Source organism: Semicossyphus pulcher, unplaced genomic scaffold, assembly GCF_022749685.1.
Source record: "Semicossyphus pulcher isolate SPU_LCO1_2020_fin unplaced genomic scaffold, fSemPul1.0.p SCAF_10, whole genome shotgun sequence".
In the NCBI taxonomy this organism is placed as follows: domain Eukaryota; kingdom Metazoa; phylum Chordata; class Actinopteri; order Labriformes; family Labridae; genus Semicossyphus; species Semicossyphus pulcher.
This window is the reverse complement of record NW_027211604.1, coordinates 27,369,035-27,396,482: the sequence shown is the minus strand read 5'-3', so window position 1 is coordinate 27,396,482 and position 27,448 is coordinate 27,369,035. Positions and strand designations below refer to the sequence as shown.

Sequence of the window (27,448 nt, the reverse complement as noted above, 5' to 3'; positions counted from 1 at the left end):
CCTTTACGTCATGTGTATACAAACAGTACCTTTACTGAGAGACTCCAGCAGAGAGCTTTTTTTACAACGTGCTAGTGTAAATGTAGGACGAAATGTCCTGCACGGCCAAGTGTGCAGAAAAACAGAGTCCAACTACAACTGTGCAAGTTAATTATTAGTTCAGTGGCAGAAAAAACTTCCACAATCGACAGGATTTTGATGTTTTAGCTGGTTTAAATCAGCAGATAGCACACTTATCCAAGTTACACTGCTGTGCCTCCATTTTGAAAGTGCCATTGCCATAAAGAAAGGCCAAATTAAGCTGTAAAACCGATTCTAAACACATCAATGATCAATAGGCTGGAGTTCTACTTCCACTCCACACATTTGCTGGTCCAGTGTTATTATAGGCGGTGGGCTTACTCAGACCCTTGTGCCTCATTTTCTTCTACTTTTGTGTCCTTATTTTAAAGTAGTAGAAAAGTAGTTCTCCTCATGTGGTGGTAGGTATTCTCCTAGTGGTCCTTTAGAGTACTGCAGGGGGAGCAGGAGATTTTTTTAAATGTCTATAAACCACATTTTATCATTGTATTACTTTTTTTAAAGACCAGATTAGTGCAGTACATTTCCAACTGTCACCACCAAAGCAATCACGTTAAAGATTACGTGTTCAGCACAAAGGTAGTTTAGCTTTTCAGGAAAATTGATTCTTAGTCAAAATGCAGCAATGCAGCTGAAAACGACGTTAAAGAAGTGGTGATAAGAAAACCAAACAGAGCCTACAAAAACGTCAGTGACAGAAGAATGTGTTTAATTAGATTTAACTCAATAAGCTTTGATCCTCCCAGTTTGTGCTTTCTTTGCAGGGAGAAACTATCCAACAGTTGCATGAAGCCATCCCACCACTTTAGGAGCTTCTCTGTTACAGGGTTGTTCAGAGGTACGATACAGCTCCAGAAATATTCTGCACTGAACAGGGGGTACTAGGGTGACAAGTATTTCAAAGGGGGTAGATTATTGAAAAAAGAGAATCACTGATTGAAAGGACTTCTGTTAAAAGAGTAATAAGTGGTGGATCATTGTATAATAGTTACTATATTATCAGTGGCTGAAGACATAAAATACAAACACCTGAATGTAAAAAATACTGCGTTGCAAGAACATACTCATCATGATACTAAATGTGCAGAAGTATTATCCAGAAAAAGTACTTGTGTAGTTAAAGATATCATCTCAAAGTTTCCAGTTTTGTTGTATTTGGCACCTAATGGCGATAAAAGGTATTTGCGGACGCATACGTCTGAGATAACCAGACGTCCACGGTTGGCTCCGGTTGCAACTCTTGATTTTCCTGGCTGACGGTCGCTTTCCTTTTCAGACTGTTTGCCTTCATCTGAGCGTCGAGTTTGCTCCCTTTTGGATTTTCACTTATTTTTGAAGTTGTATCTGTAGTCATCCATCTTTTCTTTGTTTGTTCAGCCATAGTGGATTACTGTTTACTCGCAACACTTGCAGAGAGCGGAAAAGCAGCCGCTTAGCTCAGCCTACCCTCTCTGGCAGACCAACCACTGCTGGGTGATGGGAAACGCGTCACTAACTGGGTGCCGCCATTTTTTATGTGAATGTCGCACCAGACACCAAGTCTGTAATACTGCAAATACAAAGGCTTTCATCAGTGGGCCGTAGGCTCAATCACCATTGTGTTACCTCATTCAGTTATAGTGACTTCACAGACATTTATTTGAATAAAAATCTTCCAGATTATGACTTTAATCTATAAACATGCATACAATTTTAGCTGATGTAAATGTTGCAGTAAAGTAAGCAGAAAGAAAAACTTTCAAATAAATATAGAAGAGTAAAACACACCTTTCTCATATGCTGCTGACTGGAAGAATAATGTAGAAGACAATGGAAATACTCAGCAATTAAATAATCAGCATACTTGAGTATATGTTGTCAGGACTTTTCTGTCTGTACACATTAGAAAGTTATTCTCTGCTCATCAGTTTAAGGCTCTAAGAATACAAATAGAAACTGCAGTGAAACACAGTGAGACTGACCTTCCACAGCAGGATTAATAGAGGTTTTCCTGTGTTGCACTAAGGATAAGTGTCTAGGGGCTTGTTTGAAATGTTACAGTAGCAGTAGTTACCGAGGGAATTAATACAGCCTGTCCTTACACTACTTTTTATTGTTATGTCATAAACCAGCCTGAAAACGCCCTTCATGTTCCCACTACAACATACAGTATTCATGGGCCTGCATGTTTATTTCTGTATCACATATCTGTGTAACTAACCCCATCACTCCTACGGAGGAAAGGTCATGTTATCTTTCTGACAATTTGGGATATATTTGTAACTAAACATCTAACAATGTACTGCTCAGCACGCTCTGTAGTTCCCCAAGGCTCCAAACAAGCTAGAATCTTAAGCCCTTTTCAAGTATGTACTCCTGAGAAATTACAGAAAATATTAAGACAGTCTGCCCCAGCGGGAGATTTTCCCTCCCAGAACAGCACATGATGTAAAAAGTCTACTGGCTACTAGTTCGGCTTCGGCCCGCACAGCCAGAACCTCCCGAAATTCTTCATCTCTCCAGTTTGCAGATGTCTTTGCTGTCGATTCAGCAGTTTGTGTTCACACCACAGACTGTATAAAAAGATGGACGACATGACAGCTCCCTAAAAGTGAAGCCAAACCCTCTCTATTGCCCCCTGCTGACTGGCTGCAGTATAGGTCATAAAGCCCGCCTCCTCCATGTTAACAGATGGGACATGAGTCAAACTATAAAATCAAAATACACCTCAAATACATTTTTCTCAAACATGGTTTCTGTCATTATAGTTAGTTCTTATCATGCTGATTTATGTCCAAGTGTTCATTTTTATGACAAGCTGTAAAAATGATGATTGACAGCTCTGTTGACAATTACGGTTCCTGCAGCCGATCTGTTCCCAACTAGCAGAGTAGAGGAGGAACGGCAAGAGGAGACGTAACTAAAACAATCACTACAGTCATTGAAGTTTCCATACCTGTGAATGTTAACCTCAGACCAACACAAAGAAGCTGTTCTGCTGTTAAACACGCTGATGTGTGGGAAACTTGCTGTTTTTTATCAATAAGTTAGCGGAAATGGTTAAGACGGCTCCACACACTGATCTCTACTGCTCAGCTCTGGCTCCAAATGACGTCACCATCGCAAGATGGCAGCGCCCGTCACGGGGGCTATTATGGCTTCTGCTTTGTACAAAGAGAGTAGATGGAAACTTGTCGTCCATCTATATTGGTTCAAAAATGCATCTCACCTGGATAATGTTAAAAAGTTAAAAAGTCAAACAATGTTTGTATTCTATAACACTTAAACTGTATTTAACTGGAAGACTAAACCATAGCAAAATTAGCTGTTGTGCAATATCTCATCTAATATCAGGGGCTATATTTATATTAATAGAGTGCATTATCATGTGCAATATACCTCCACTTACAGTGGACATGCATCAATACATTTTATTTACTCCATTTTCCAGTGATAACAAGTTATTTCTGGTAATTTTCTCGAGATCTTATCTCATTTTTCTCGTTATCTTGGAAACAAAGCTGGTTTTCCCATTATAACAGAATCATTCAGCCCATTATCTTGAGATAACAAAGCCGTTTTTTTTTCATGATAACGTGATAATTTTCTGCTGATCTAGAAAACAGAACAACAGGCTGGTCACTGTGATATTTTACCCCTTTCCCTCCTAAATTTAGCATGTTGACACAGGTTTTTCAGACCCGGCAAGACCTGCTTATAGATGCCAATTGTCTCTGTTCCCATTGCCAGTTAAGTACAAATGCGCCTGCAACAGGGTTAGTAAACAGTGATGTTATGTGTTTATAGTCTGTTTATTAAACTCGGTGGAGGCGGAGATTAGCGTGTCGACACAGATTTTGTGTTCCCATCAATGCCGATCGGAGCCGAGGAGATAATTACCCAGGTCTACTGCAGAGTCATTTGACCCGGGTTAGAATGCCGATTGTAACCTTTCAAACTAAGCAAAAAAGGGTGTTAGTGGGTGTCATGCTGCCATTGCCCACACGAATGAGGTAAATTAGGCCTGTTTCTTTGTTTGTTTGTGCTTTTGCAACTCTGGAGATATGAGTTATGATCATCTGACATTACGATGGTGCCACATCGCTAATAAATAAGTCGAGTTCTCGAGAAAACAACCAGAAATAACTGGTTATCACGGGAAAACGGAGTAAATATCATGTATGGCTGCATGTCCGTTGAGGGCTTCCGTACATTAGAACCCTGTGCCAAATGCTTTAACTTTCATGATCTTGTGCAATATTACTTTGAGAGAGATGATCTCATAATTATCATGTACAATTACATTTATTAGCATGTACTGTTTTTACTACTTATTATCACTGCAAATTCTGTGATACTGCAGTGTCTGTCTCCTTCTATTAGACTCTTTTGGATTTAACCCATATGCACTTTATATTTTACATCTCACTTGTATTTGAGTTGTCATTTTTGTGTTACTCTTATTTTGTACTTTAACTTTACTATCTGGAATTTCCTTCAGGATTAATAAAGTTCTTATCTTCTAAGCGGCAACAAGAGATACAGGTATCTAAGTGATGCACCACCCCCTCTGTCTTTGGTCTGCAAAGTTGGCCAGTGGGTTAAAGTAACCTCCTGATATCATTACCATAATAACAGTGCAGCATCAGCATGTGGCTGGGCCTAATTGTTTACACCTCTGTGCCCACAGGGAGCAGCCCGAAACCTTTTATTTGGACAAACTGTGAGAATCTACAGGGTGTCGAATGAGGGGGGTTTGATGCAAATGTACAAACCACGAGAAGAACATCACACCTTAAAGTCTACTTACATTGACGCCTGTGTCAGTGTTTCGTCTCCCCTTTGTATTTTGATTCTTCTTCCTTTTAGCACGTTGGTTCACAAATGATATATTTATATGAAACGGTAAGCATTGTAAAATGAGCTAGGATGTGTAGGTATGCTACTGTTGCTACATATTAGCCGTTTAAAAGAGATGTTTCACAAAATTGTGTGTGATTATTTTAGTATCATTTTCATATCTGATTAAATGGAAGCAGACCTCTGTGATCGGTGTGTTGTTCTGATATTATGTGGATGTATCACAGTAAAATTATGTATTAGGATGAATCACCAGAACTTAATATCCAATCTACCATGGACAAATGCTGAAAAGCTGTGAAAGCCCAGCACTGCCTGCAGAAATCTGACCTGCGTGTATTCGACCATTTGTTCGCAGTAAAATGTCACAGACAGGTGTGACGTGGGCTGGAGGGCTTCTCCAAACAAAATCAGATTTGGTGTGTTCTCAAACTTCTGCCGAATGCAGCCCTGCAGGAAATGTCGGGGCACTGTGAATCAGGCCTGTTTGTTAAAAGGTTTTCACACCAGATAGCAGAGCTCTTATGTCCCAGTGAGAGGAGGACAGCTCAGCGATACCTTAAAGCAAGAACAGGCCTAATCATAAGATTGATATATCACTAATTCAATCATCCGTGGCTGATAGTAGTTCTGTTTGACCTTCAACCAATCACATGAAAACGACTGATTGGAGGTGAAAGTGTAGTGGGCCAGGAAAGTTTCTTCTAAGTTATGAAACTGTTAATGTGGATATTTCAAACTACCGATATAATTATTTAAACCAAACTGGAATAAAAAAATTTACTTGGCTCTATACAACAAGTTATATACAAGTTATGTTGATTATGACACTCATCTTACAATGGACCAAATGCAGCCACATTAAGCTATTTTAACCCCGTGCAGTCATAAGGATAACCCGCTAAATATGAATAAAATATTTGTGTTTGGGCTGTAAAAAATGTCAGCTTGAGCACATCTTTTTTCACATTTATTTTCAGTGTACAAAGGCAAATGTTGTTGGTTTTCTCATTGTTGAGAACATGTTGTGATGCAGGGAGGGATCATTGAAAAGTCCTCTCGGTTAAAAAGAGAGAAAAGGCTTTTTTATTTGATTATTACCTCGGCTAAATGGGGCATGTTTTCGATGCCATTTGTTGGTCAGGAGGATTACAGAAAACCTATCAACCCGATTCTCATCAGAATTAGTGAAAGGGCCACGAAGAACCCATTCAGTTTTAGACGGGATCCGGCTCACAGACAAGTTATTAATTGCAGCTATAAATAAGTCCAGATTCTTATAGTGGTTGCAGATTTGCATATATTAGAAGACTGGACTCTCCAAGTGCCCTTCTAGTTTGACCTGTGAGGGATTTAGAGCCTCATGAACTCTAATTATATTTTATTACATACTTTGTTGATTTATCCTAACATGCCAAATGTCTCAGGAATGAAAGTAGGCTATATCTATATGTATCCATATATATATTAAGTATGATAATATAACAAAATATATGAGACATGACAGCAACCTAAAAGTGAAGCCAAAACATTTCGAGTGCCCCCTGCTGACTGGCTGCAGTATAGGTCATAAAGCCTGCCTCCTCCATGTTAACAGATGGGACATGGGTCAAACTATAAAATCAAAATACACGCCAAATACATTTTTCTCAAACATGGTTTCTGTCATTATAGTTAGTTCTTATCATGCTGATTTACATCCAAGTGTTCATTTTTATGACAAGTAGTTATTTAATCCTGTAAAAATGATGATTGACAGCTCTGTTGACAAATACGGCTCCTGCAGCCGATCTGTTCCTGATTAGCAGAGTGGATGACGAACGGCGAGAGGAGACATAACTAAAATAATCACTACAGTCATTGAAGTTTACATCCCTGTGAACGTTAACCTCAGACCAACACAGAGAAGCTGTTCTGCTGTTAAACACGCCGGCGAGCGAGATCCTTGCTGTTTTTGCGGTAAGTTAAGTGTGTGTTTTGGTTAGCAGAAGTGGCTACAGCGGCACCACCCGTCGATCTCTACTGCGCAGACTCTGGCTCCAAATGACGTCACCATCGCAAGATGGCAGTGCCTATCACGGGGGCTACTTTGGCATCAATTTCGTACAATGGGAGCAGATGGAGACGCGTCGTCCATCTATATATACAGTCATTGATCTATACGCACATTGTTGAAATGTTAAAAAACTGTTTTAAACCTAGAACAATTGATCCTTTAAGTAATTTTAAAAGTATGATAAGCATAAAACATACAATTTCTGTTCGTAGAACTGCCGTGAAAACCTTTCGGGTTTTGTCGATTTTGATGCCCCCTGTGGACAAAGCCGTACCTCTTATCTCTTTGCAGTTTTAGTCCTTTACATGCTTAATTGGTGGTTTTTAACAAAATATCTCATCCTGCTTTCTTTCTTTTCATATCACTCACTTAAAATTTTGCCCTGTAAAATGTTAACAAAGGGAGTGTGCAGTTAACTGCTTCGTCTGACACCTACCCCCCGCCTCCCACCAGAAGTTCCAGGCATTTAAAATAACTATATAGAAATCATCAATCTTGTTGCTGATGGTCTGGTTTGCTTTTGTACCTCATATAGAGTAAACAAAATTAATTTCAGTCGTTTTCATAACCAGTGAAAAAACTCCTTACAGTAGCTTTAATTGTATCTGTTTTTAACTGTGCTGATCTCTACTGTTTGTTTGTTTTCTTGTTACTTATTATGAGTATTTTTATATATTTTTGTGTATGTATTCACTTTTAATTGTGGGCTACTCTCAGCATCATTGAAAAAAATGTGCCCATAATGTCTCCTTAAGCTTAGAAATTGCTTAAGGTTTGATCTGTGCATTGAGGTCAAATAAAAGTCTTAAGCTATAAATGAATCTTTGACTTCAGCTCTTGTGAAATGATATTTGTATTGAGATATTTCTGACAAAAGAATAGGCTACAAAGTAAATATCTCCTACACAACAATGGGTAGGGTCTGAGAGCCCCCAATGGAAGGGGGTAAATTTGCCTGTATTATGTAGCGTGTGAATGTTTGATTTTTTTTTTAATCAGAACTACCTAATCCTTAAGATTTGGCATAAATACATTTGAAAATTGTCTCTTTTTTTTCTGCAGAAGCACACTCTTCTAACTAACGCTGAATGCTAATTGTTGAAGTTTGATGTGGCAGAAAAAAAGAGGTAACATAAGTCAGAGCACTGTGTCTGTATCATTCACACAGAGGAAATGAATGAACGTCTCCGTGCCCAAATGTCTGAAATGACTTCAGTACAATGCTGGACCGACATCGCGGTGCTTTCCACTAAAGTCAAAGCTGTAGGCTACTTCACACTCACAATGGGGAAAGAGGACAGTGACAACACTGCGAGTAGGCTGCTTCAGGGCACACACATGCTAGGAGCTGTACCCGCTCGAATCATGTCGCCATTTTCCCAAGCTAAAATACAAAAGACTTGGCTGAGGGAGCACACACCCCTTTTTCAATCTTCTCCCAATACCCGTACCATTTTCTTTAACCACTCGTTTTAATGACACGGAATGAGTGTATTTTTAACATATAACTGAGGTAATGTTAGAACATATCAAAGTGAAGCATTTGGTGGCGAAAATAAGCCTTCAACGCGAACTGAAGGGCATATTTAAAGGTAATTTTGCCTTGTTAAAGCAGATGGTAGCACACAGACAAATAGCTCGCCATTTCGGTAAGTGACATGTGACGTATCCAAACAGAAAAGAGCCCGGATTTGAAATCGTGTTGCTGACCACGGCGTCGTCCAATGAACGACGGGAGGGGGCGGGACTTAGCCCCGTCCATCACACTGAAACTATAACGGTTTGAATAGGGAGGGAGGGGGAGAATCCAATCCGGTTTGAGCTAGTTTTTCTTCCAATGGAACATTAACGTCTCGCTGCGCTGTGTTAGACTGTACTGGCACAGCTTTATCCCGAATATACCACTGTTTTTTCTCCTGTACTGAGTTACATTTAGCTCGTTTTTCTTTTTTTAAAAAACACACCACACAAACCAACCATGCCTAGAAGAAGCAAAGTGAGTAGACCGACATCTTTCATGCATTCAGTAATACAGCATTTATAACCCCCAACTGCAATGTGCAAAATGGGCTTGTTACAGAGTCATAGTTGTGTAAATGTTGCTACAAATGTCCGTTTTCTGTTACGAGTGAATGTCAACAATGTAAGCGCCATGCAGCCGAGAGTTTAGTTTCTATGTGGCGTCTGTTTTGATTTACTCAAGTGGCTGATTCTTGGTCTTATCTCTTCTCGTGCAGTGATTATCTTTGTGCCAAGTGGTTTTCCGTGTGCAGAGGGTTATTTTACCGCAGGATTCTGGCATGCACGAATGCATTTGTGTTTAAATGCATTTAAATGCTGTATAGGACAAAGCGGGGCCGTTTTCTCTGTCGATGGAGGGCTTTTCTGCAGAGAAAGTTGGCGGCATATTGATTGTTTCCAATGGGGGTCGTCACGCTGGATACGAAAGTTTCTCTTGCAGAAAATGGGACCTAGATAGAAAACATATAATGTAGCAATAGCACGTTTTTCGATGGACGTCTGGTGGTTAAGGTTGTTTATTTTTCGGAGTACTTTAATTTTTTGCTTTTTGGAGACAAAAACAAGTTTAATGTGTTTTTATGTCATAAAAGCTCTGTTGTGCATGTGTGTTTTTTATTAATGCACGGCCGCCTTTATTTTTCACTCGTGATCATGCATTTCTTAGAAGGCGTTCGTCGTGTAGGCTTTCAGTGTATTGTCGGCTCAGGCCACTCGCAGGTTATGCAATGGCGAGCCTCCGTCAGAGAAGCGCTGCTCTTGTTGCTGGGGGTTCTAGGAGATTCTGCTACCAGATCGACTGAGTCGCTGAGCATCTCGGAGTGACTCTTTTCAAATTCATGGCGGGAACACTCACAGCACTGCTCGGTTTTTCTCCGTTCACTGGCAATCCCATTTATTACCAATGAATGGATGTGTCGTGAGGAGGCGGAGTCCGCCCCCTCCTCCATCGGAGTTTTACAGTAGGCAAAGAGCACGAGCACATGACGATTTTAAAACGTTATACCACAAATCACGCCTGAAAGTTAGACGGTTCTAAGCATGCTTTCAGGTCCTTTTGTTATGTTTGCGCAAACAAAAGTAGTCCCCAACAATCTTTACACGTTGCTAAGTAACTATGTGTAACTATGCTAATTACAATGACTGTAAACATGCTGACTAATCAGTGTGTCTCTATGAGGACTGATATTAATATGCACTGATATTTTTTCTAGGTTATGCGCTCCATTGTGCCAGATTTTAGAAGCCAATCACAGTGCTTGCTCCCAACTAAAACATGCATGAAGCTACATGTGCAGCCATAGGCTAATATTTTGTTTGGACACGCCCACTTTTGAGTTACATAACAATGCTTAAAGCCCATGCCCCACTCCCCACCACCAGTTAAACCCAACATGTGCACAGTTGCCCTAATCTGATTTTCTTTTTTCCCCATAGCAATCCGCTGCAGGAGACGAGCCAGCGGTAAGTCATAAGCAAAAAAACACATATGGTTGCAGTGTTTGCGTTTCATTTAAATTAAAAATAAAGACACAGTTAGGCTACCCACCCACCAGGGGTCAGCAAAGATGAAATCATCATTCCATTTGTTCCCCCTCTCTGCAGGTCAAGAGGAGATCTCCCAGGTTGGAAAATGTAAGCACAGACATGTCCAGACTGCCACAGACAAAATACAAGCTGTTAACTGCATTCCAAGTGCTCACATGAATGCTTTGTTTGTTTCCACAGAAACCTGGTCCTGCAAAGGCAGAGGCCAAACCCAAGCCAAAGGTAAGATCTTGTGCTGATTAAATCTTATTTAACACATGTATTACATTCCTAACTGTAGACAAAGTGACTTACATATTTAATATTTTTGTTTGCAGAAGGCACCCGCTAAGCCTAAGAAAGCAAAGGAGGTAGAGAAGGCCAAGCCTGAGGAGAAAGCGCCCGAGGCCCCTGCTGAGAACGGCGAAGCCAAAGCTGAGGAAGAGGTAGGAATCAGGACATTAAAAAAACTCAAATTAAATAAGGGTTATCTCCTTGTTGGTAAAACTTTGACACCATGAATTTTGTCTTACAGGCACCAGCTACAGACGCAGCTGAAGAAAAAGATGAGGCGGCAGAATAACATCTCTCAAACCACGTCTTTTACCAGTGCTCCCTGTACCTCTTTTCTTGTACAATTCAGGGGAATATTTTTATCAACTATTTTCTAAATACAGGTTTTTTAGTAGTTTGATTGTAGAGAACACTTTTTTTTAATGAAAGACAAAAGTCAATTTGGAGACGGGAATTTCATCACATCCCACAATTTTGCATCGCCATAGAAAAATTGCGGTCATTGTTGTTACTGTCGGTGGATTTCATTTCAGTTTTAAATGTGAAGGAGGGGAGGGTGCGGGACAGGTTATCGTGACAACGCTCGCAAGCACGACGTTCACAGGAGCTGGGGAAACAACAGGAAGAGCTTGGCCTGCGTGGATTACATTCCATATGCTTTATAAGGGACAGTGTATGTAATCTATGCTGGGGTGGGGGATGGACAAAGTCACAGGGCGACTCATTGTTTTATTGTTTATGATGAAGAACAGTGTTTTAGAATGTTTGTAAGCTTTGTTCCTCTATGTTAACTCTTGTACTCATGCAGTTTTCTTAACAAATCTGATCAATAAAAGCTAAAATCGCTAGTACTGGAGCTCTCCCTATCAGAACTGTGCATCGCGTGTGTTGGTTGTGTCTCTGTTCTGTGATAGCATCGCAATAAATTTGTATAGCTGCTGTGAAAAGGACTTTCAATCTTTCTATATGCAGTGTGTAATGGTACATTGTAAGGATGGTAAAAATGGAATTTGTTTTCTTAGCCAAGCTAATGAGGTGTGTAACCATAAAAATACATCTGTTGAGACTGGCTTCTTAAAGGCCTGCAAACAAACTGTACATTTATTTGAGATGTCAAATGCATACCAGCAGTAGCAATATTCATGTGAGTTTTTAGGTATCTGTATCAAGTACAAGTGTGCAGTTTATTTTTATTTGTTTATAGGTGTACCTGTGTAATGATTGTTATCAACAAAACAATAAAACTCAGTTGGTAGTTGTGGCGCTCTTTCATTCTGTAAAGTTGGCTGATTATTAAGGAGTGTAAAACATGAACTAAACTAAGGTGTCACATACAAAAAACTGAACTGGTTAAAATAAATCCTGTTAAAGACTGTTTAAAAAAACTATCTACAGACAAATCATGTTAGATATGCTGCCGGACTGAGTATCAGTGATGTATTTAAGTGGTAGTTGGTCAATGAATTGCATCGTCTCAGTCGAAATACACATAACTACTCAAATATATACAAGTATAAATATATATTTATCCATTTCTTTTTTAAGTGTATGTGTATTTTTGAATGTTGTGTTTTAATACTCTGCTATTGTACTGTGCAATATTTTTTTGATCGTGCTGCACACCTTATATGTATAATCATGTGTTCTATAAGCCAGCCTCGTTCATGTCTATATTAATGAAAGGTGTACATAATCCATATTAATGACATGATTGTTACTCTATTATTATTATTTACTATTATTATTTTTATTTACAACTTAACTAGTCTTTTTTTTTTAAATACTCCTACTCTAAAATTACAAGTTAATTTTCCCCAGTGATCCATAAAGATCATCTAAAAAATATCTTGTTGATTATGTAGGAAGGAGAATTGAGGGCCATTTTGATAAAACGGACCTAAACTAGAATGTAGTCATAACATTTGTAGCATATAGTTAGCATTAACATTTCCCCTGGCAAATATAAGCTATAACCCTTTATTTAAAAATGTAGGCTACATTGTAAGCCTACAGGTTCAGCTTGATCCATTTGTGGCTCTCGCACATAATGATCAACGCACAATTAGGAACAAACTCCTGTTCAATCACACACAAATCAATATGTCCCCGTCCCCTATCAAACCAGAGGTTTTGCTCGCTATCGGTAGGCTCTGTCTCGACAACAGAGAGAGAATAGTTTCAGCACCATGGACAGTGTCCCGTTGGACCGCTGGAGAATCAGCTGATGTATTTAATGCATCGCCTTTTATTGTTACTCGTGATGCTTCCGTTTCAGAAATTATATTTAGTTTGGCTCCTGTGTTGGTAAACAAACCGGTAATGCCGTGCGCTCTGTTTTGCAACATGCGACCAGCGGCAGCACGGTCACTTCCGGCTCTGCTGTGATTGGTCTGCACGGAAAGTATGGCGGGAGATAGACAGATAATTCGCCTCAGCTTTATCCTCTTTCTAACTAAGCTCCCCCATAGTTTCTCGTAACCACACAGCAAAAAAGACTCTTTTTCGATTATATCTTAAACAGTGTACCCAAAAATCTGCTAGCTTACATTGCTAAAACACCAACTGACTATATAACTACAACTAGTGGAAACAGAAATAATGAATGCCTGGGGGTTATTTTAAGACCAGTGCTTTATTGAAGCATATATTCAGTCAGTTGTAACTTTCCCCCTCTCCTGAAATTAGTTCATGTAACCTGAGTCTGACAGCTTAAATCAGCCCATGATGCTAAATCTCAAAATATCCAGAAAAGAGTTCACAATCTATTTATTTCATTTGATGGTGGAGTAAATCAAAGTCTTTAAATTCTATAACTGAAGCTAATTTGAGGACTCAGTATGTGTTAAAATGTCTATATTCCCATGCAGTGTTTCCTGGCTGAGTCAGCAGGCAGTGGAGACATTGTAGGACAAAGTTTGTAGTAAAAGAGACCACGACGTTGGAAGATTCCCACATGATTTGTGTAACTAGGACTACTGGAGCCTCATGTGAGCGTTAGAGAAACTTTGGATGTCCTCCCTTAAGACTGATATTGGAATTGCATGAGCCAGCAGACATTACTCTTGCAGCTTTTGGAAGGACATATACATGAGAATCTCACTGTCGGAGCTAAATGGAAATAGGAAAAACACACAAAGTAAACTTCACATTTATTAGATGCCCTTTACCTTTTCAGGAGCATCATCCAGTCAGATACAGATATGCCGACATGGCAATGAGTGTAGATCCATTATTATTATCAAAGGTTTAAGAGATGAAAGTTTACATTACACATCGTGGCAGTGACAAACACCTGCGGCAAAACTGATTTTAATTCTTCCTTATAAACATGTCAGATCAAAAAGTGTTATTCTGCATCATGTATCATAGAACTGTGTATAAAAATAACATGATTTCCTATTACTTGATTTCAATGAAATAATGAGCCTATAAAAATTTGTCAAATACTTGAGGTATTGTTAAAATGACCGTGACACATGCTACCATATTTGTGCAAATACCTAGACTAATAACAGTCTAGAATATACAGGCTCTTAGTGCACATTCAATAAGTTAAATAGAGCTGACCTCCACTGAAGGCAATGTGTGCGATGAGCGGCACTTTATCCACTTATCTTTACACTCTTCACTCAAACCTTTACACATTTTCAACTTCATGTCCCTGTAAAATACTACATGGTTAAAGTGGAAGCACTGTACTGTTATTTTATGATGAAGAGGTATCATCTACTCTATGTTGGTGCTGGTGATTATGAGGAAAACTACATGTAAATGCAACAAAAGATCCTTGCATTGAATCTAGAGTGGGTTGTAACGCACATCCACCTTGAGCGACTACATTACCCCAACACATCAGAATAAATGTCTGAGATTAGACTGTGTTTAATGTGTGTTTGTTTGGTCAAATTGGATTTGCATTAATGTGCAGTATTCTGCTTACAGAACCTTTAACAGTGCAAGAACACAGTCAGTCTGGTCATCAACGGGACTCTGAAATTTGGCTCATTTAAGAAAGATACATTAGTCCAATTTCTGTGCGATCCGTCCCATCTTGGTGCGCATGTTGCGTACCAGGAAGAAGCCTACGGTGGCGATGGCCATTGTCACCTCTGCTACCCAGAAAGCCATGTCCCAGCTGTGCTGTTTGGCAATAGTGCTGAAGGGAAGCCCGGCCATGAAAGCACCCACTGTAACAGAAGAAAGATTATTTAGTCATATGAATGTGTCAGGGCTCCCAAAGTAGTATGGAAGGTAGAGCCTTCAAATACCAGGCTCCTAGGCTTAAAACTTTCCTTTTTGATAAAGCTTATAGTTGGGTTGTGTTCACACTGCAAGCCTTTAGTGCTCAATTCCGTTTAAAAAAAAACATTATTTTTAAAATGTGGCCAATATCAGATTGCAGTGTGAACTGGTCACGGTCCTGAGCTGACCCGCATGTGCAAAAGAACAATAAACAAGACTAGGTCAAAACCTAGTATGTGGCTGATCGCATCAGGTCAATGTGCGCTTTTGTGGGCAACATGTGGCGTGTGTGCTTTGGCTGTGGGACGTGTTCATTTTCAATTGAAATGCATGAAAACAGATGAGTCTTAACAATGCTGGCGTGACGCGACTCGTGTGCCAAAAATGTGGGGAACAGGAGGCTTGCTTATTTTTACTGCGAGCCACGTGCGGTTTTTGACCAAAAAACACGGTGAAAATTAATTGTGATGAGTCCTATTGATCTCTGACAGTAATGTTAACATCTCTTCCTGCAGTAAAAGTCACAGGCATAGGGAGTAAAGTAGGTCAACACTTCCGGTATGCTTTTTCAAAGTAAAAGCCCGATCTGGAATTCTGACTCCCCTCGTTTGTACACAATGCTTTTATTTTGAAGTGTTTCCTGGGCTGTTGTTATTTTATTGTTATTTCTTTAGTTGGCTCTGAAAGTACCTTCCGTCACTCAGTCAGTCACATACAGACCCATGAGTAGGGCTGACCCCGGTGGTCAGCCAAAAAGACTCCGAGCAGCACGCTGTTGTACGAAAACAAACATGGGTGCCGTGGTGGTCAGCGTTTACGGTTTCATGTATAAAATGATGTGACGTAGAACCCAGTGAATTCGACAGCTGATGATGTCAGCCAAATTTTTAATTATGGCTTTTTGTGGAGCAATGGCTGCCACTTCAGTACGAAGGTGTGTGTGGACGCCGAGTCCGAGCCGTCCTCCATGTTTATATTTACAGTTTGACTCCCGCCAGCGCAGAGTAGCGACGAATGTCGAACGAGAGTGACGTAAAAGTCGCATGAACTCCGACTCAGGCTCAGACTCAGGTCGGACTGCAAAACATCAGACCTGTATCTGATTTAGGACCACACATGAAAGTGGCCCTAATGAGATTTGAAAAGATGACATTCCATGTGCTGTTCACACTGTCATAAACAGACCGAATCACATATGAGCAAAAAATCGGATTTGCGCCACATTTGCCTGCAGTCTGAACGGAAGCTTTTTTGGGCGTGCTCATGGTGGACTTGGTTGGGTCTCTGTAACTAACATTATGAAGAGTATTGTCCAGGCCTGCTCTATATGTTAAGTGTCATGAGGTAATGTTTATGGTCATATGGTCCTAACTGATTGACAATGAAACACTACAGTGGGTGTTGCACATGTTATTGCTGGTCATGTGAATCTGCAGCTTACCATTCGCCATCAGAGCTACAACAGCGTGAGAGGTTCCACAGAAGTTTGAAGGAGCACTTTCACTGGCTATCACCCCAAACAAGGCAATTGGTCCGTAAGAAGAGAATCCAAACATAGCACCGAGGAAGAGGATCCAGATCTGTGACAGGAAGGAAACGTGTCTTTGAAATCTTTCATAACAATCGGCAGTCCCTTTTTACAACCGGATAATATCTGAGCATACCTCCTTTTCTGACACACCAATGAGGACAGAGACGGGATGAATGGCTTGGACCCAAAGAGGAGCCTCCTGTGAAAAGACAAAGACGCTCTTGAGATACTTTCAAAATTGGCAATGTTTAAATTTCAAGGTTTTACAAAGTGATAAAAGAAATGAAATTAGCATTACCTTTGGGATGTCAGGTGTGATGGTGACTCTGAAGAGGTACATGGACACGTACATACCGGCCATCATGACGATGAGCAGGCCATGGCGAGGGTTACCATGGGTGCCCAAGCCTTTCTGGAGGAAGTCATAGAGAGGATGCTTTTAATATTAAACTCGACTAAGATATATTTTTTCCTTTTTCATCCCTGTCTGTTACTCACCCGAGCCACAGCTCTGTCCGTAATGAAACCTGACGCCAGGCTGCCCACAAAACCTCCCACCTCCAAGGCACTCATGTAGGTGCTGCCTGTTAACAACACAGCTGATGTCAGCACCACCGACCAGCCAGGTAAAGTGGAAATGATGAGTGAGAAACAGCACTTACCCATGAGAGCAGTCTGGCCTTTCTCCTGCATGAGGAACAGCTGTCCCCAGTCGGTGGCAGCCGTCTTTACCCCAAACACCACCAGGTATCCCAGAGACAGCACCCAGAGGAAGGGAGAGAGGAGGAACTCGCTCAGGGTGCTCTCACTGTTGCCTGGTGAGAAGCGAGGAACGTTTAAAATAAACAAAAGATTGGCAATAGGTGAATATACATTTAGCATTTAAGTAGTATCAAATGCTGCAACCAAGTCACATGTAAATCAGTAAGGATTACACCTATGGTGCCAGTCCTTTAGTTATCTGGTGATCTTGGTCTGTGGATCTTACTTATACCTCACAAAAGTTCTGAAATATCTCATTTTACACACACAGGCACAATGAACTTCCACCTACACTGCCATCTTCTGGTGATGGAGGTTTTAGACAGATTTGTTTCTCACATACCCATGTTTACAAAAAGGTGCAGTAAAATCTGAGTGTCAAATCAAATCAAATCAAATTGTATTTGTAAAGCGCCAAAACATAACCAGAGTTATCTCGAGACACTTTACAGAAAGAGCAGGTCTAGACCGACTCTTTGTTATGTTTTTTAAAGAGAGGCCCAACATGAATCACCATGAGTAGCACTTAGCAATATTCAGCACATTGGCAGAAAAACTTTCTTTAACAGGCAGAAACCTCGAGCAGAACCAGACTCATGTTGAACAGCCGTCTGCCTACATCAACAACAACAGGTAATACATACTTATGGTTACAATGCCAATATTAGTGTCCAGTCTTAAAATGCACGTCTGCAGTGTCACAGGTTCACAAAGAATGGAGTCTGGTATTCAACTTTCAGAAACTCTACAACTATTTGTGCAAAAAACAAACTTGTGACACCTGTATCATGTAACATCCAGACAGAGACATTGATGTAAGTGTTCATTAGTGATTTAATAGGCTGATTTTAAGAATGCTATGACTTAAGGTTTTTTCAGACAGGGGTTGATTGACGTGCCTAGCCATATGGATGAGAGACTGACCCGTGCTGTATGTGAGTTCCCGGAGATATATAACCACTTTGTAAACAGTTGCTAGGACATAAACAGGAGGGCCTTTGCATGGTAGAGCATCGGCACTAGACTGGATGTAACAGGTAATGTAACGTTAGTTTCCGATCTGTAAATCTTAATAAGATTGCGATGTGCACATGTGCAACAGTCACATCGCAGGACGTGCCATGTCAATCAAATGACCTGAAACACGTCATGCTGATACCTTTTTGTTGCTTGATGCAAAAGTAAAACTCACCAGTTCCTCGTCTTCAATGTCTAATGTACAGGAAAAGTCTGTCTTATACAACATTAGTGCAGCTCTTCACTAGAGCACACAGTGAACAGACCGCTGTGCTGCAGAGTCAGGGCTTTCCTCAAACCACTTCCCACTCCCTCTTTCTACACACTTCTCCATTTGAGCACTCACTTGGAGGGTCCGCCACATTAAGTGCTGTCCCAAACCTCTGAGTGTGGAGTGGGTTGTTAGACCCTCCAACAGCAAGTCTGTACCGTTGCCGACTTGCTGACTACGGGCAACGTTGTGTTGAGTTTGTCACAAAAGAAGCTCCATAAATCAAAGTTCCATGTTTTACCTGCACAAACATACATTTCTCTCTATAGATGAACATTCAGGATATTATATTTTAGTCTAGAAGATCACAGGCCTGTGTGTGTTAGTTGGGATTCTATAGTGGAGCTAACTTTGCACCATGTGACTGACGTGCTTTAAGGTAACCATCCTCAGCTACACAGGAAGTGGCCTCTCTACCCTCCATAATCCTGCCCTCCAGTCCTTCTCTTTACTCACCTCCCTTCGCTCCCTTCTTGGCTGCAGCCTCGATGCTGGGCAGGCCCACGTCCTTTGGCTCATTCTTCACAAACACAAGACACACAAACGAGAAGGCAGCACAGACGATGCCCGACATGGTCATGATAGTCCTCCAGTCATAGTACTGCAGCAGCACGGTGATGAGGATCGGACCCAGACTCCCGGCCAGGTTCATACTGCAGGAGAGCACGGACCACCAGGTCCCAAACTGAGAGGGCTCGAACCACTGAGGGGAGAGAGACACAAGATCACGGGTTACTTTCCCACTTCCAGTTTCCTGAAGCAGGTCACATTATTCAATTATCTTTAAAGCCACTGAACACCAAAGTTCACTGTAGCTTCTGACTTAAAATTATTAATATTAGCATCTAAAAGTATTAGAAATTACTTTTAATCCAAATTAGAAATCATCATCAATCAAAAGATCATGTTCGTTTCTGTAAACTTTCTGACTTTTGGAAGATAATTGTGTATGGTTATGCTTGATTATTTAGTACGCAAATTTGGCATGCAATCATAAAATCTGTCACCAGTAGCTATTTGTCTTTAAGCCGAGCATTAGCATCTTCCCTGTGTCATTACAGGCGGCCACAAATGTTATGTAGACTAGTTTTGTCTATTTTTGTCTGCAGGAGTTTATTTTCACTGTTAGGTGTTGAGCAGCAAATGAGGAAGTTTAGCTTTGTAATAATACAGCATTGCGTAACACTGCACACGTCATTTAGCATTTCATTCATAGCTTTCAGAACAAATAGGGGCATCTCAGCTAACGTTACACGTCTATGCTAACTATAATCTGGATAGCAAAGCGTTTTGTAACCTGCCATTTAAAATGAATTACACGGTTGTGCTTCTGTTTCTTCCTCTGATTCTGACTGAGATGACTCAAACACAATGTTTAGGGCGAGAAGTGATTGTCACATTGGCCATTGTTCTGGTAGAGCCAGCCAGATGTGTTCTGTTCCCAGCAAAATGAGCTGCTGTTCGCACTAAGTTTTTAGTGGATGCTCAACGAGACTCTCGACTTTGCTGTCACACAAGCATTTTTAATATCTGAAACCAAATTTCCACAGGCTTAAAGAGAAGATCGAGGCCAGCATTACAAATGTTTGACCTTATAGTCCACATACTTGAGCATTCAAAACACTGGTTTGATTCTTCTCTTTATTACGGCCTCAGGGGTGATGGCGTCAGAACCACACGCCCTCATGATGTAACACAGTTGAAGGCGGCCAGGAGCATTCCTCACACAGCAGACCCAACAGAGCAGCAGAGTAACCTGAGAATCCTATGAGCAAACACTTAAGGCAGCTCAGAGGCTGATTTAACCCTGTGTTGATCCTTTGTGTGTGCATGTTGACTCAGCTGTGAACAGGAGCTGCAGACCTGAAGCACACTGCTGCACACTATTCAAGATGTTTCTCTCACTAGAACAGAAACAAACCTTCGGTCAAAGTTGTTTTTCTCTTAGAAAGATCTGCTGAGGCTCTTCTATAAATACATCCGGCTGTAATCTGATCCCCTTGAGCGTGCTGAACACATGCCAAAGCCTATTTATTCCCCACCTTTTCACACTGTTACTAAAGGCAGCTTCTCACAAGTCTCAAGATGTCTCTGAGTAAACCCTGCTGCATTCTTCTTTCTGTGCTTTTCTTTAAAAATCCTGCATATGATGCACAGCACTCATCAGACCTGACAGATTGCTTGGTTATCGTGTATGTCAACACTTTGGAATTAGACTATCAGTATCTAGTGGGGTTGAGATCCCTTTAAACCAGATGGTGCTACTACAGGCCAAAAGGTCATCACTGTCTGACAGAAAGCAATAGGAGTCCTTGAAAAACTACAACGACCAACAGACAGGGGGCACTTTCTCACACTACAGAGTGAAAGCACAGACAGTATGGCTGACAGCAGGTGGCTGTTACTCCAGGGTTACGCTCTTTTACAAGATGCCAAGAGTCTTTACAGGCATCATGAGCAGCCTGCGTCTTGAGGGCGACGCTTCACTTGGCTCTTAACATCATCGACGCGGAGTGGGGGGGGGTTTCTTGGGCTTAAACCCCAAATGTTTTCTCAAAAGCCCTGAATCTTTAGGCCTTATCAGGGCCGGCTGAAGGCATAGGCCATATAGGCCTCCTAGGGCGCCACAGGCTCAAACGTTTAAACGTAGCCCCAGATACGATGTGTAATCTAAGCCTTCTGCCTGTTGAGACCTGTCTCTTTGCTCCGCTCACCTTTACCATCACTCTACCGCTCTCGCTCTCTCTAAGGCTACTTGCTCAACCAACCACTTATTCACTGCGCACTTCCCGACACCTTGACACAAGTTACAACAAGAGTAGAGGAGAGATGCAGGTCCAGGTGGAGAAACTCAAACTCCATGTTTTCATAGAGGGAATGGTGAGAAGTTGGCCTCAGTAGTGCCTTCTTAATAACTGTTGATTTATGATTTGAGGTTGTACGTTCTGTTTACTTTGGTTTTTTATTGGGCACCTTTCATTTTCTCCCAAATTAAATACATAATACATTCTATTTATATCAGTGGTTTGGAAAATAGTGCATATAGCTGCTGTAACGCAAATAAAAATCTCCCTGGGGGACCATGTTCCCGGACCCCCCGAGTTTTAGGCTAAGCCCCCAATGTTTGTAACATCTGGCTCCGCCTCTGCTTGACATTATAGCCAGAGGTGTAAAAAAGTATTGCAATATTATGATTCCTCAGTTTTGTACATTCAACTTTTTAACAAAAAGTTTACATACCATGTTAGGCCAATGTTAACTAGCTTAACTAACTTTCAAGAATCTGGTGAGATGATACGCGTCACAATTAGCGGTGTCAGAAAATATCGATACATCTGGTTTGCGTGATATTTTGTTTTGTGATACTGTATTGATCCTTAAAAACCTGCATTTTAACCAAAAGTTTACCTGTAAAGAACAGAGAAATGTTAATTCATTTGCTCAGGCTGCACAAAAAGTAGTGTTATTGTGTTGGATGTTACAGGGAGAAAAAATTAAGACGCAGATCCAACAGTTCTAATTTCCTTCCTTTCCTCTGATTTTGAACTTTTATACTACAGTTTTACTGAGATTAAATTTTTTTATGTGACCTTGATTGAAGTATCGCAATGAAAAGCATATTCTCACCTTGCGCAGCACCTTCCCACAGGGGGGCCAGCCGCAGCCCTGTCCCAAGCCGTTAATAAACCAGTACAGAGAGAACATGGACACAGTGGAGGACCAGGAGAAGGCCACGTTGATGCCCCCCACCACGAACAGGCCGATGGAGAAGAGCCAGCGGGCGCTGATCTGATCCGACAACACGCCGCTGATGAACTTGCTGATGGCGTAGGCCATGGTCTGACTGCTGGTAATCAGGCCTGCAGAGACACCATGAAGGTTATAATTAAAACAGCTGTATTTAAGCGGACACAGGGTTTGGTTGTAGTCAAGAAGGATTGGATGACGCTGAGATAAAGTGATTTCACTGATGGACGGAGGCTGTAACTGAGAGAAAACGAGGGAATATCAGCTGGTCAGTGTGTCTGTCAAAGGAGCTCACATACCAACAGTTTAGTCCAAATATTTATATACTTAACAAATATTGTATAGTCAGGAAATTATGTACAAATACTCTCCAAAGAATAACGCCCTGATTAATCCTCTTATACCACAAAGAGGTTGACACTGGTGGTTAAGAGTACAAATATTTGTTTTTAATTGACATCATCTGACAAATCTTTAACTTGTCAGATGCTGTGGTTTATAATAAACCATGGAAGGTAAGAAGAGCACATGGCCTCTTGGTTTTGAAAAGTGGTTTAAACCTTCACTCTTCCTCGTGGTCAGCAGGCTTCGACTGGTGGTAATAAGAAGTCCAACTGTGCTGAAGTCTACCAGAAAATTAGCCCACTTTCAGTTGACTTATTAGCTCAGTAAACTTTTTCAAATGAGTTTATGGTTTAATTGTAAATTCAAGACTTCTTAAATACAGCACCATGTTCTGTTTGTACAGAATTGTCCCATTTAGAGTCAAATAGACGATTAAGCAGGCGATGATTTGGGGTGTTGACATGGCGACCCTAATCAGGATAGAGGCGAGGCAATCTGTCGTCCAAATATGGTAACTTCTGGTTCCAAAAATAAAAACAAGAAGCTAGCCACAGTGCCAATCTCGAGTTTTAAAACAGAAGTCCCCAAACCAGTATTTGACCTAATGGTTGCTACGTCCACTTCTTATATACAGTCTATGATGCCAGCAAAACTAATAACATTCCCATCGGCCTCACACAAATGCTTATTGCTTATTAGCATGTATTAGCAAGCTAACATGCAAAACTAAGATTGTACACATGGTAAATATAACTGCTTAGCATCAGCATGTTAGCATTGTCATTATGAACATGTTGTTAGCATGCTGATGTTAGCATTTAGCTCAAAATCAACACTATGTCCGATGATAACCTCACAGAGCAGCTAGCGTAGCTTTAGACTGTTGCTGTGTAAGTGGTGTTTTTGTGCACAACAATGAACAAAGAAATATTAATATTAAAGTTAGACCAAGTAAATGGTTAAAACTTAAATAGAGTAAAATATCAATGAATATTATAAAAGCTGTGTCCAATTTATGTATCTCTATATATTTATTCACTTGGTTTAATGAAAAAAAAAAAATCTTCTGCTTATTAAGGGTGAACTTCATCCAATTTAATGTTCAGTACATCCTGGTCTAAGCGTAATATGTCACGAGCAACAGCCCGAGGGTCAGTAAGTTACTGAGGTCAAGTGAGGTTAAGAGACACTGCTGTCATTCCCTGAGCAGACGCTTCACATAGCAACGTGCTGAAATAGATATTTATACATTTCCTGTGCATGTGCAAAAGGTGGAGAGTGGAGCCGACATTCAGGACTCAAAGAATATTATCACTTTGGGTAGACTGGATGTGCTCTATTCCAGTAGTTTACAGTTTGCAACAGTGCATGTTAATACTTTTCCTTGTGTATGTTTGGCAAGCTGAATAAGCCAGATTTAGGCCTTATTGCGCCATGCTTTGTCAAACAGTAGCCTCATTCCAGATCTAAACAGTGTTAAAGTAAATAATATTATAAAAAATCTCCATAATGTCTCACCCAGGTCATCTTTGTCCAGTTCGATCTCCTCCATCACAGACGGCATGACGAAGGAGAAGGTCTTCCTGTTGAAGAAGTACAGCGAGTAGCCGATGAACATGCAGAGGAAGATGGCTACACGATAGTAGCCGTATCCTGTGGCCCCCATGATTGCACTTTATTAAAGATGAAGATGAAAAAACAAGAAGTTTATCCTCAGTCGTTTCTTCAGTGGAGTCTTGTGTTTGGGTCCTCTGGTGTCCAGATTACGGTCAAACAAGCTGCTGTTGTTGGGCTGCTCTGACTAAAAAATAGACGCCATTAACTACTTGTGTGCACTGGGATGATGAGTCTTGACAGCAGTCCTCTTTCAGGCGGGCAGCTCTGTCTATCTGTGAGGCTGCTGCTTGTGGAAGCCAGGACAGAGGAGGGAAACCTTACACCGGCCTGAAATCCAAAACAACATAACAAACATAACTTAAGATAGACTGGTCATTGTATACGCGTAGATATTTAACACATCTTGATTGGACACTTGGCGACATGGTCTTTATCTGCCAAAATACTTTAAAGACATTATGTTTGGACACACAGCTCGTCAGATTCTTTACAGTGAGACTTAATGGATAACCTGAGACCTTCATGATTTCATCAGTAGTATCAGTTCTTGCCTTTCTATAGATAAAGATTTGTCTCCATGTTGGTGGCTGTGATTCAGTGTCAGTAGGGCCATGTATGGCAAAAATCTGGTGATAGAATATGCATCAGTGACTTTAGAAAATAATGATAGACACTATCAACTACGATTTAAAAATTATACTTACATTAGAATATTTAGGTTTAATGATATAGGCAAATGTTTATTCCTACTCTTGTGACCGCAATTTTCCTATAATTAGATTTAAAAAATCACAATATATCAGCTTGCTTACAGTATCACAATATATTGCAATATATTGAATACCCCCAGTGTTGCCAGATGCACGATAACTATCGTATTTGTACAATATTTTTGCCCTCTGTACGAAATCCGATCTATAATGCCAAAAAAGGAATGTACGATAATTTTGCATCTCAGGGCGAGCGCAGCTTGCACGCAGCTTCCCCAAATGTGCGAGGATTTAGTGGATATGGTGCTTTTGTTTTGAAGGGTAATAACAGAAAGAATGATGTTGTAATGGGCTGCAATGGACGGGACCTCCGTGTTGTTACATTAATATGGTGCGCGGGGCATAGTTTTGCGATTCAGTGTGGTATTTTGACTCTTTCTAATTTTTTTTTCATGCTGTATGTACGATAGTTTCAAGCTGCAGTACGATATTTCTGTATTTTCAGTCTGGCAACACTGGTAACCCCTGTAATGTGATATGTATCCTATTGCCAGATTCTTGCCAATACATAGCCCTCATCACCACAAAGGAACCCTGGCTATTATATTTCTACATTTATTATCATTATTATTATTGTTATTATTATTATTATATACTTATTATTATTATTCGTAATCCATGTATCCTGATTAGGGCTCTAAATGTCAAGAATGTAGGGTTCCAATACGTATATATAACACAGGGGTTACAATTTAAGATATAAATATGTTGTGACACTAAAGGAAATGTGAGTTATTGCTATTTTATTCTAATTTTAGGAAAACGTTCATGGTATAAATAACACGCCAACATATGTCTCAACGTCTGAGCAAAAAAAGCTTTCAGTTTATCCACTCTGAACAGCAGAATTTGCCTTGATATGTATCACAGTCTCTATAACAGAGTATGGTTACTTTTTGTGCAATCCTAGCAAAGGAATTAGCATTTCATAAAAAATATATCTCTGTATGTAAAACTTGAGAATCGATACAGTATTGCAAATCACAGTATCTCATACTTTGGTGTGTTTACATTTTGTTACACCGTTAACAGTTGACCCAATCAGCCACCTTGTTTTCCTTTCATTGGTCCCAGGTTCAGGTCAGGATAATGTGAAATTAAGGACCTAAGTTCAGCCTGTTTAATGTTACACTGGTAGGCTGCGATGTAAATGTCAAAGTTGTTTCGCTAATTTAGCATTCTTGGGTATCTGGTTCGGAGATCTCCAGCAACCCTGGAAATATCAGATGTCGTCAACATGAAACTTAAACTTAGAAGACTCACAGTTTATTTTAAGAAAATATAAGGTAAAGATGAAGTTAGAGGACCTGATGCGCCCTATGTGAATGTTATTATTAACAGTCTTGAAGGAAGCTAAACTTAAATGAAACATAATAATGTTACGTGCCCTACTTACTGCAACTATGTAACCATTTCACCTCACTGGGCTTCCTCTCTGACCCAGGCACGTGACAGACACATTGTACACAACATCACTACGACAATGGACATGATCTTCACATAAAACAACACCATTTGTGCTAAAGTTGGTACAAATGTCCCCAGGAACTCGTGGCGGACTGATTTGTGGGGCGGACCGTCCCTGAAACCTAAATTTAGAAAAATGCAGATAAAAAAGAAAGACAAATCGTCGCATTGTGCCGTTTAAAACAGCCGTTGATCATCTCGATACTACAGTGAATGAGGAAATGCCTGTAAAGCTGGTTACCTTTCATTCGCGCCCCTCTTGCTGATCCCATCCATGCAGAAGGACGACGCGCGCTCTCGAGTCTGCAGCTCTTGTCTCGAGCGCGTCCCCGCGACACACAGAGACGAGGGCAGCCTCTCAGCCACGATGACAAATACCAGAGACCACTTTGAGCAGGCTGTGGTTTCAAATGACGCACCACCATTACTGTACAAGTGTTGAAGCAAATGCAGTTGGCATTGTGCATTCTGTCAATTGTCACCCCACCAAACCCCATTTATAAATGTGCGACTTTAAATGTGTATACCTACATGACGCAGTTAACGCGGGACTCTCAAGGATTTAATATCGTTAAGAAATCAACTGAAACTGCAGATTAATTCGGCATCACCAACGATCTATTTACGCAATATAATCTCATTTTTTGGCTCACAGTGCTCACTGCTGCCCTCTACTGTCCGTTGAGCCTGGAGGAAGTTGCAACACAAAAACGTAGGCTAAACCATGGGAAAAAGTGAGGTAGACATGTTTTATTATTTGCTAAATTATCTGCCAATAGTAACAGGACAATTGCCCTTTCTAAGATTTTATTTAAAAAAATCAAAAAACCAAAAACAAGTACATTTGTCTGATACAAAGACAA

The 27,448-nt window shown here is 40.6% G+C and overlaps 2 protein-coding genes across 2 annotated transcripts; one reads left to right on the top strand and one right to left on the bottom strand.

Moving 5' to 3' along the window:
• Positions 1–8,782: 8,782 nt before the first annotated feature.
• On the top strand, positions 8,783–12,074 carry hmgn1b (high mobility group nucleosome binding domain 1b). Its single transcript, XM_069672874.1, has 6 exons — positions 8,783–8,972; positions 10,433–10,459; positions 10,601–10,630; positions 10,724–10,765; positions 10,861–10,968; positions 11,058–12,074. Exons 1-6 carry the CDS (start codon positions 8,955–8,957, stop codon positions 11,103–11,105), a joined length of 273 nt encoding a protein of 90 aa, XP_069528975.1. The 5' UTR covers positions 8,783–8,954; the 3' UTR covers positions 11,106–12,074.
• A 1,892-nt stretch (positions 12,075–13,966) lies between these two features.
• On the bottom strand, positions 13,967–26,906 carry LOC138598592 (glucose-6-phosphate exchanger SLC37A4-like). The gene is made up of 10 exons (XM_069670401.1): positions 26,827–26,906; positions 24,250–24,675; positions 22,267–22,499; positions 19,096–19,342; positions 17,252–17,404; positions 17,088–17,173; positions 16,888–17,001; positions 16,723–16,788; positions 16,500–16,638; positions 13,967–15,003 (listed from the first exon to the last, which is right to left on the bottom strand). Exons 2-10 carry the CDS (start codon positions 24,395–24,397, stop codon positions 14,837–14,839), a joined length of 1,353 nt encoding a protein of 450 aa, XP_069526502.1. The 5' UTR covers positions 24,398–24,675; positions 26,827–26,906; the 3' UTR covers positions 13,967–14,836.
• Between the last annotated feature and the right edge of the window lie 542 nt (positions 26,907–27,448).

Excerpts from the sequence above, each read along its gene's own strand:
- hmgn1b (XM_069672874.1), top strand. Across the intron at positions 10,460-10,600 it reads CTGCAGGAGACGAGCCAGCG|GTCAAGAGGAGATCTCCCAG; the intron begins GTAAGTCATAAG and ends CCCTCTCTGCAG. Across the intron at positions 10,969-11,057 it reads AAGCCAAAGCTGAGGAAGAG|GCACCAGCTACAGACGCAGC; the intron begins GTAGGAATCAGG and ends TTTGTCTTACAG.
- LOC138598592 (XM_069670401.1), bottom strand. The coding sequence starts at position 24,397 with ATGGGGGCCACAGGATACGGCTACTATCGTGTAGCCATCTTCCTCTGC. Across the intron at positions 19,343-22,266 it reads GTGGGAAGGTGCTGCGCAAG|TGGTTCGAGCCCTCTCAGTT; the intron begins GTGAGAATATGC and ends CTCTCCCCTCAG. Across the intron at positions 16,789-16,887 it reads TCACACCTGACATCCCAAAG|GAGGCTCCTCTTTGGGTCCA; the intron begins GTAATGCTAATT and ends GTCTTTTCACAG.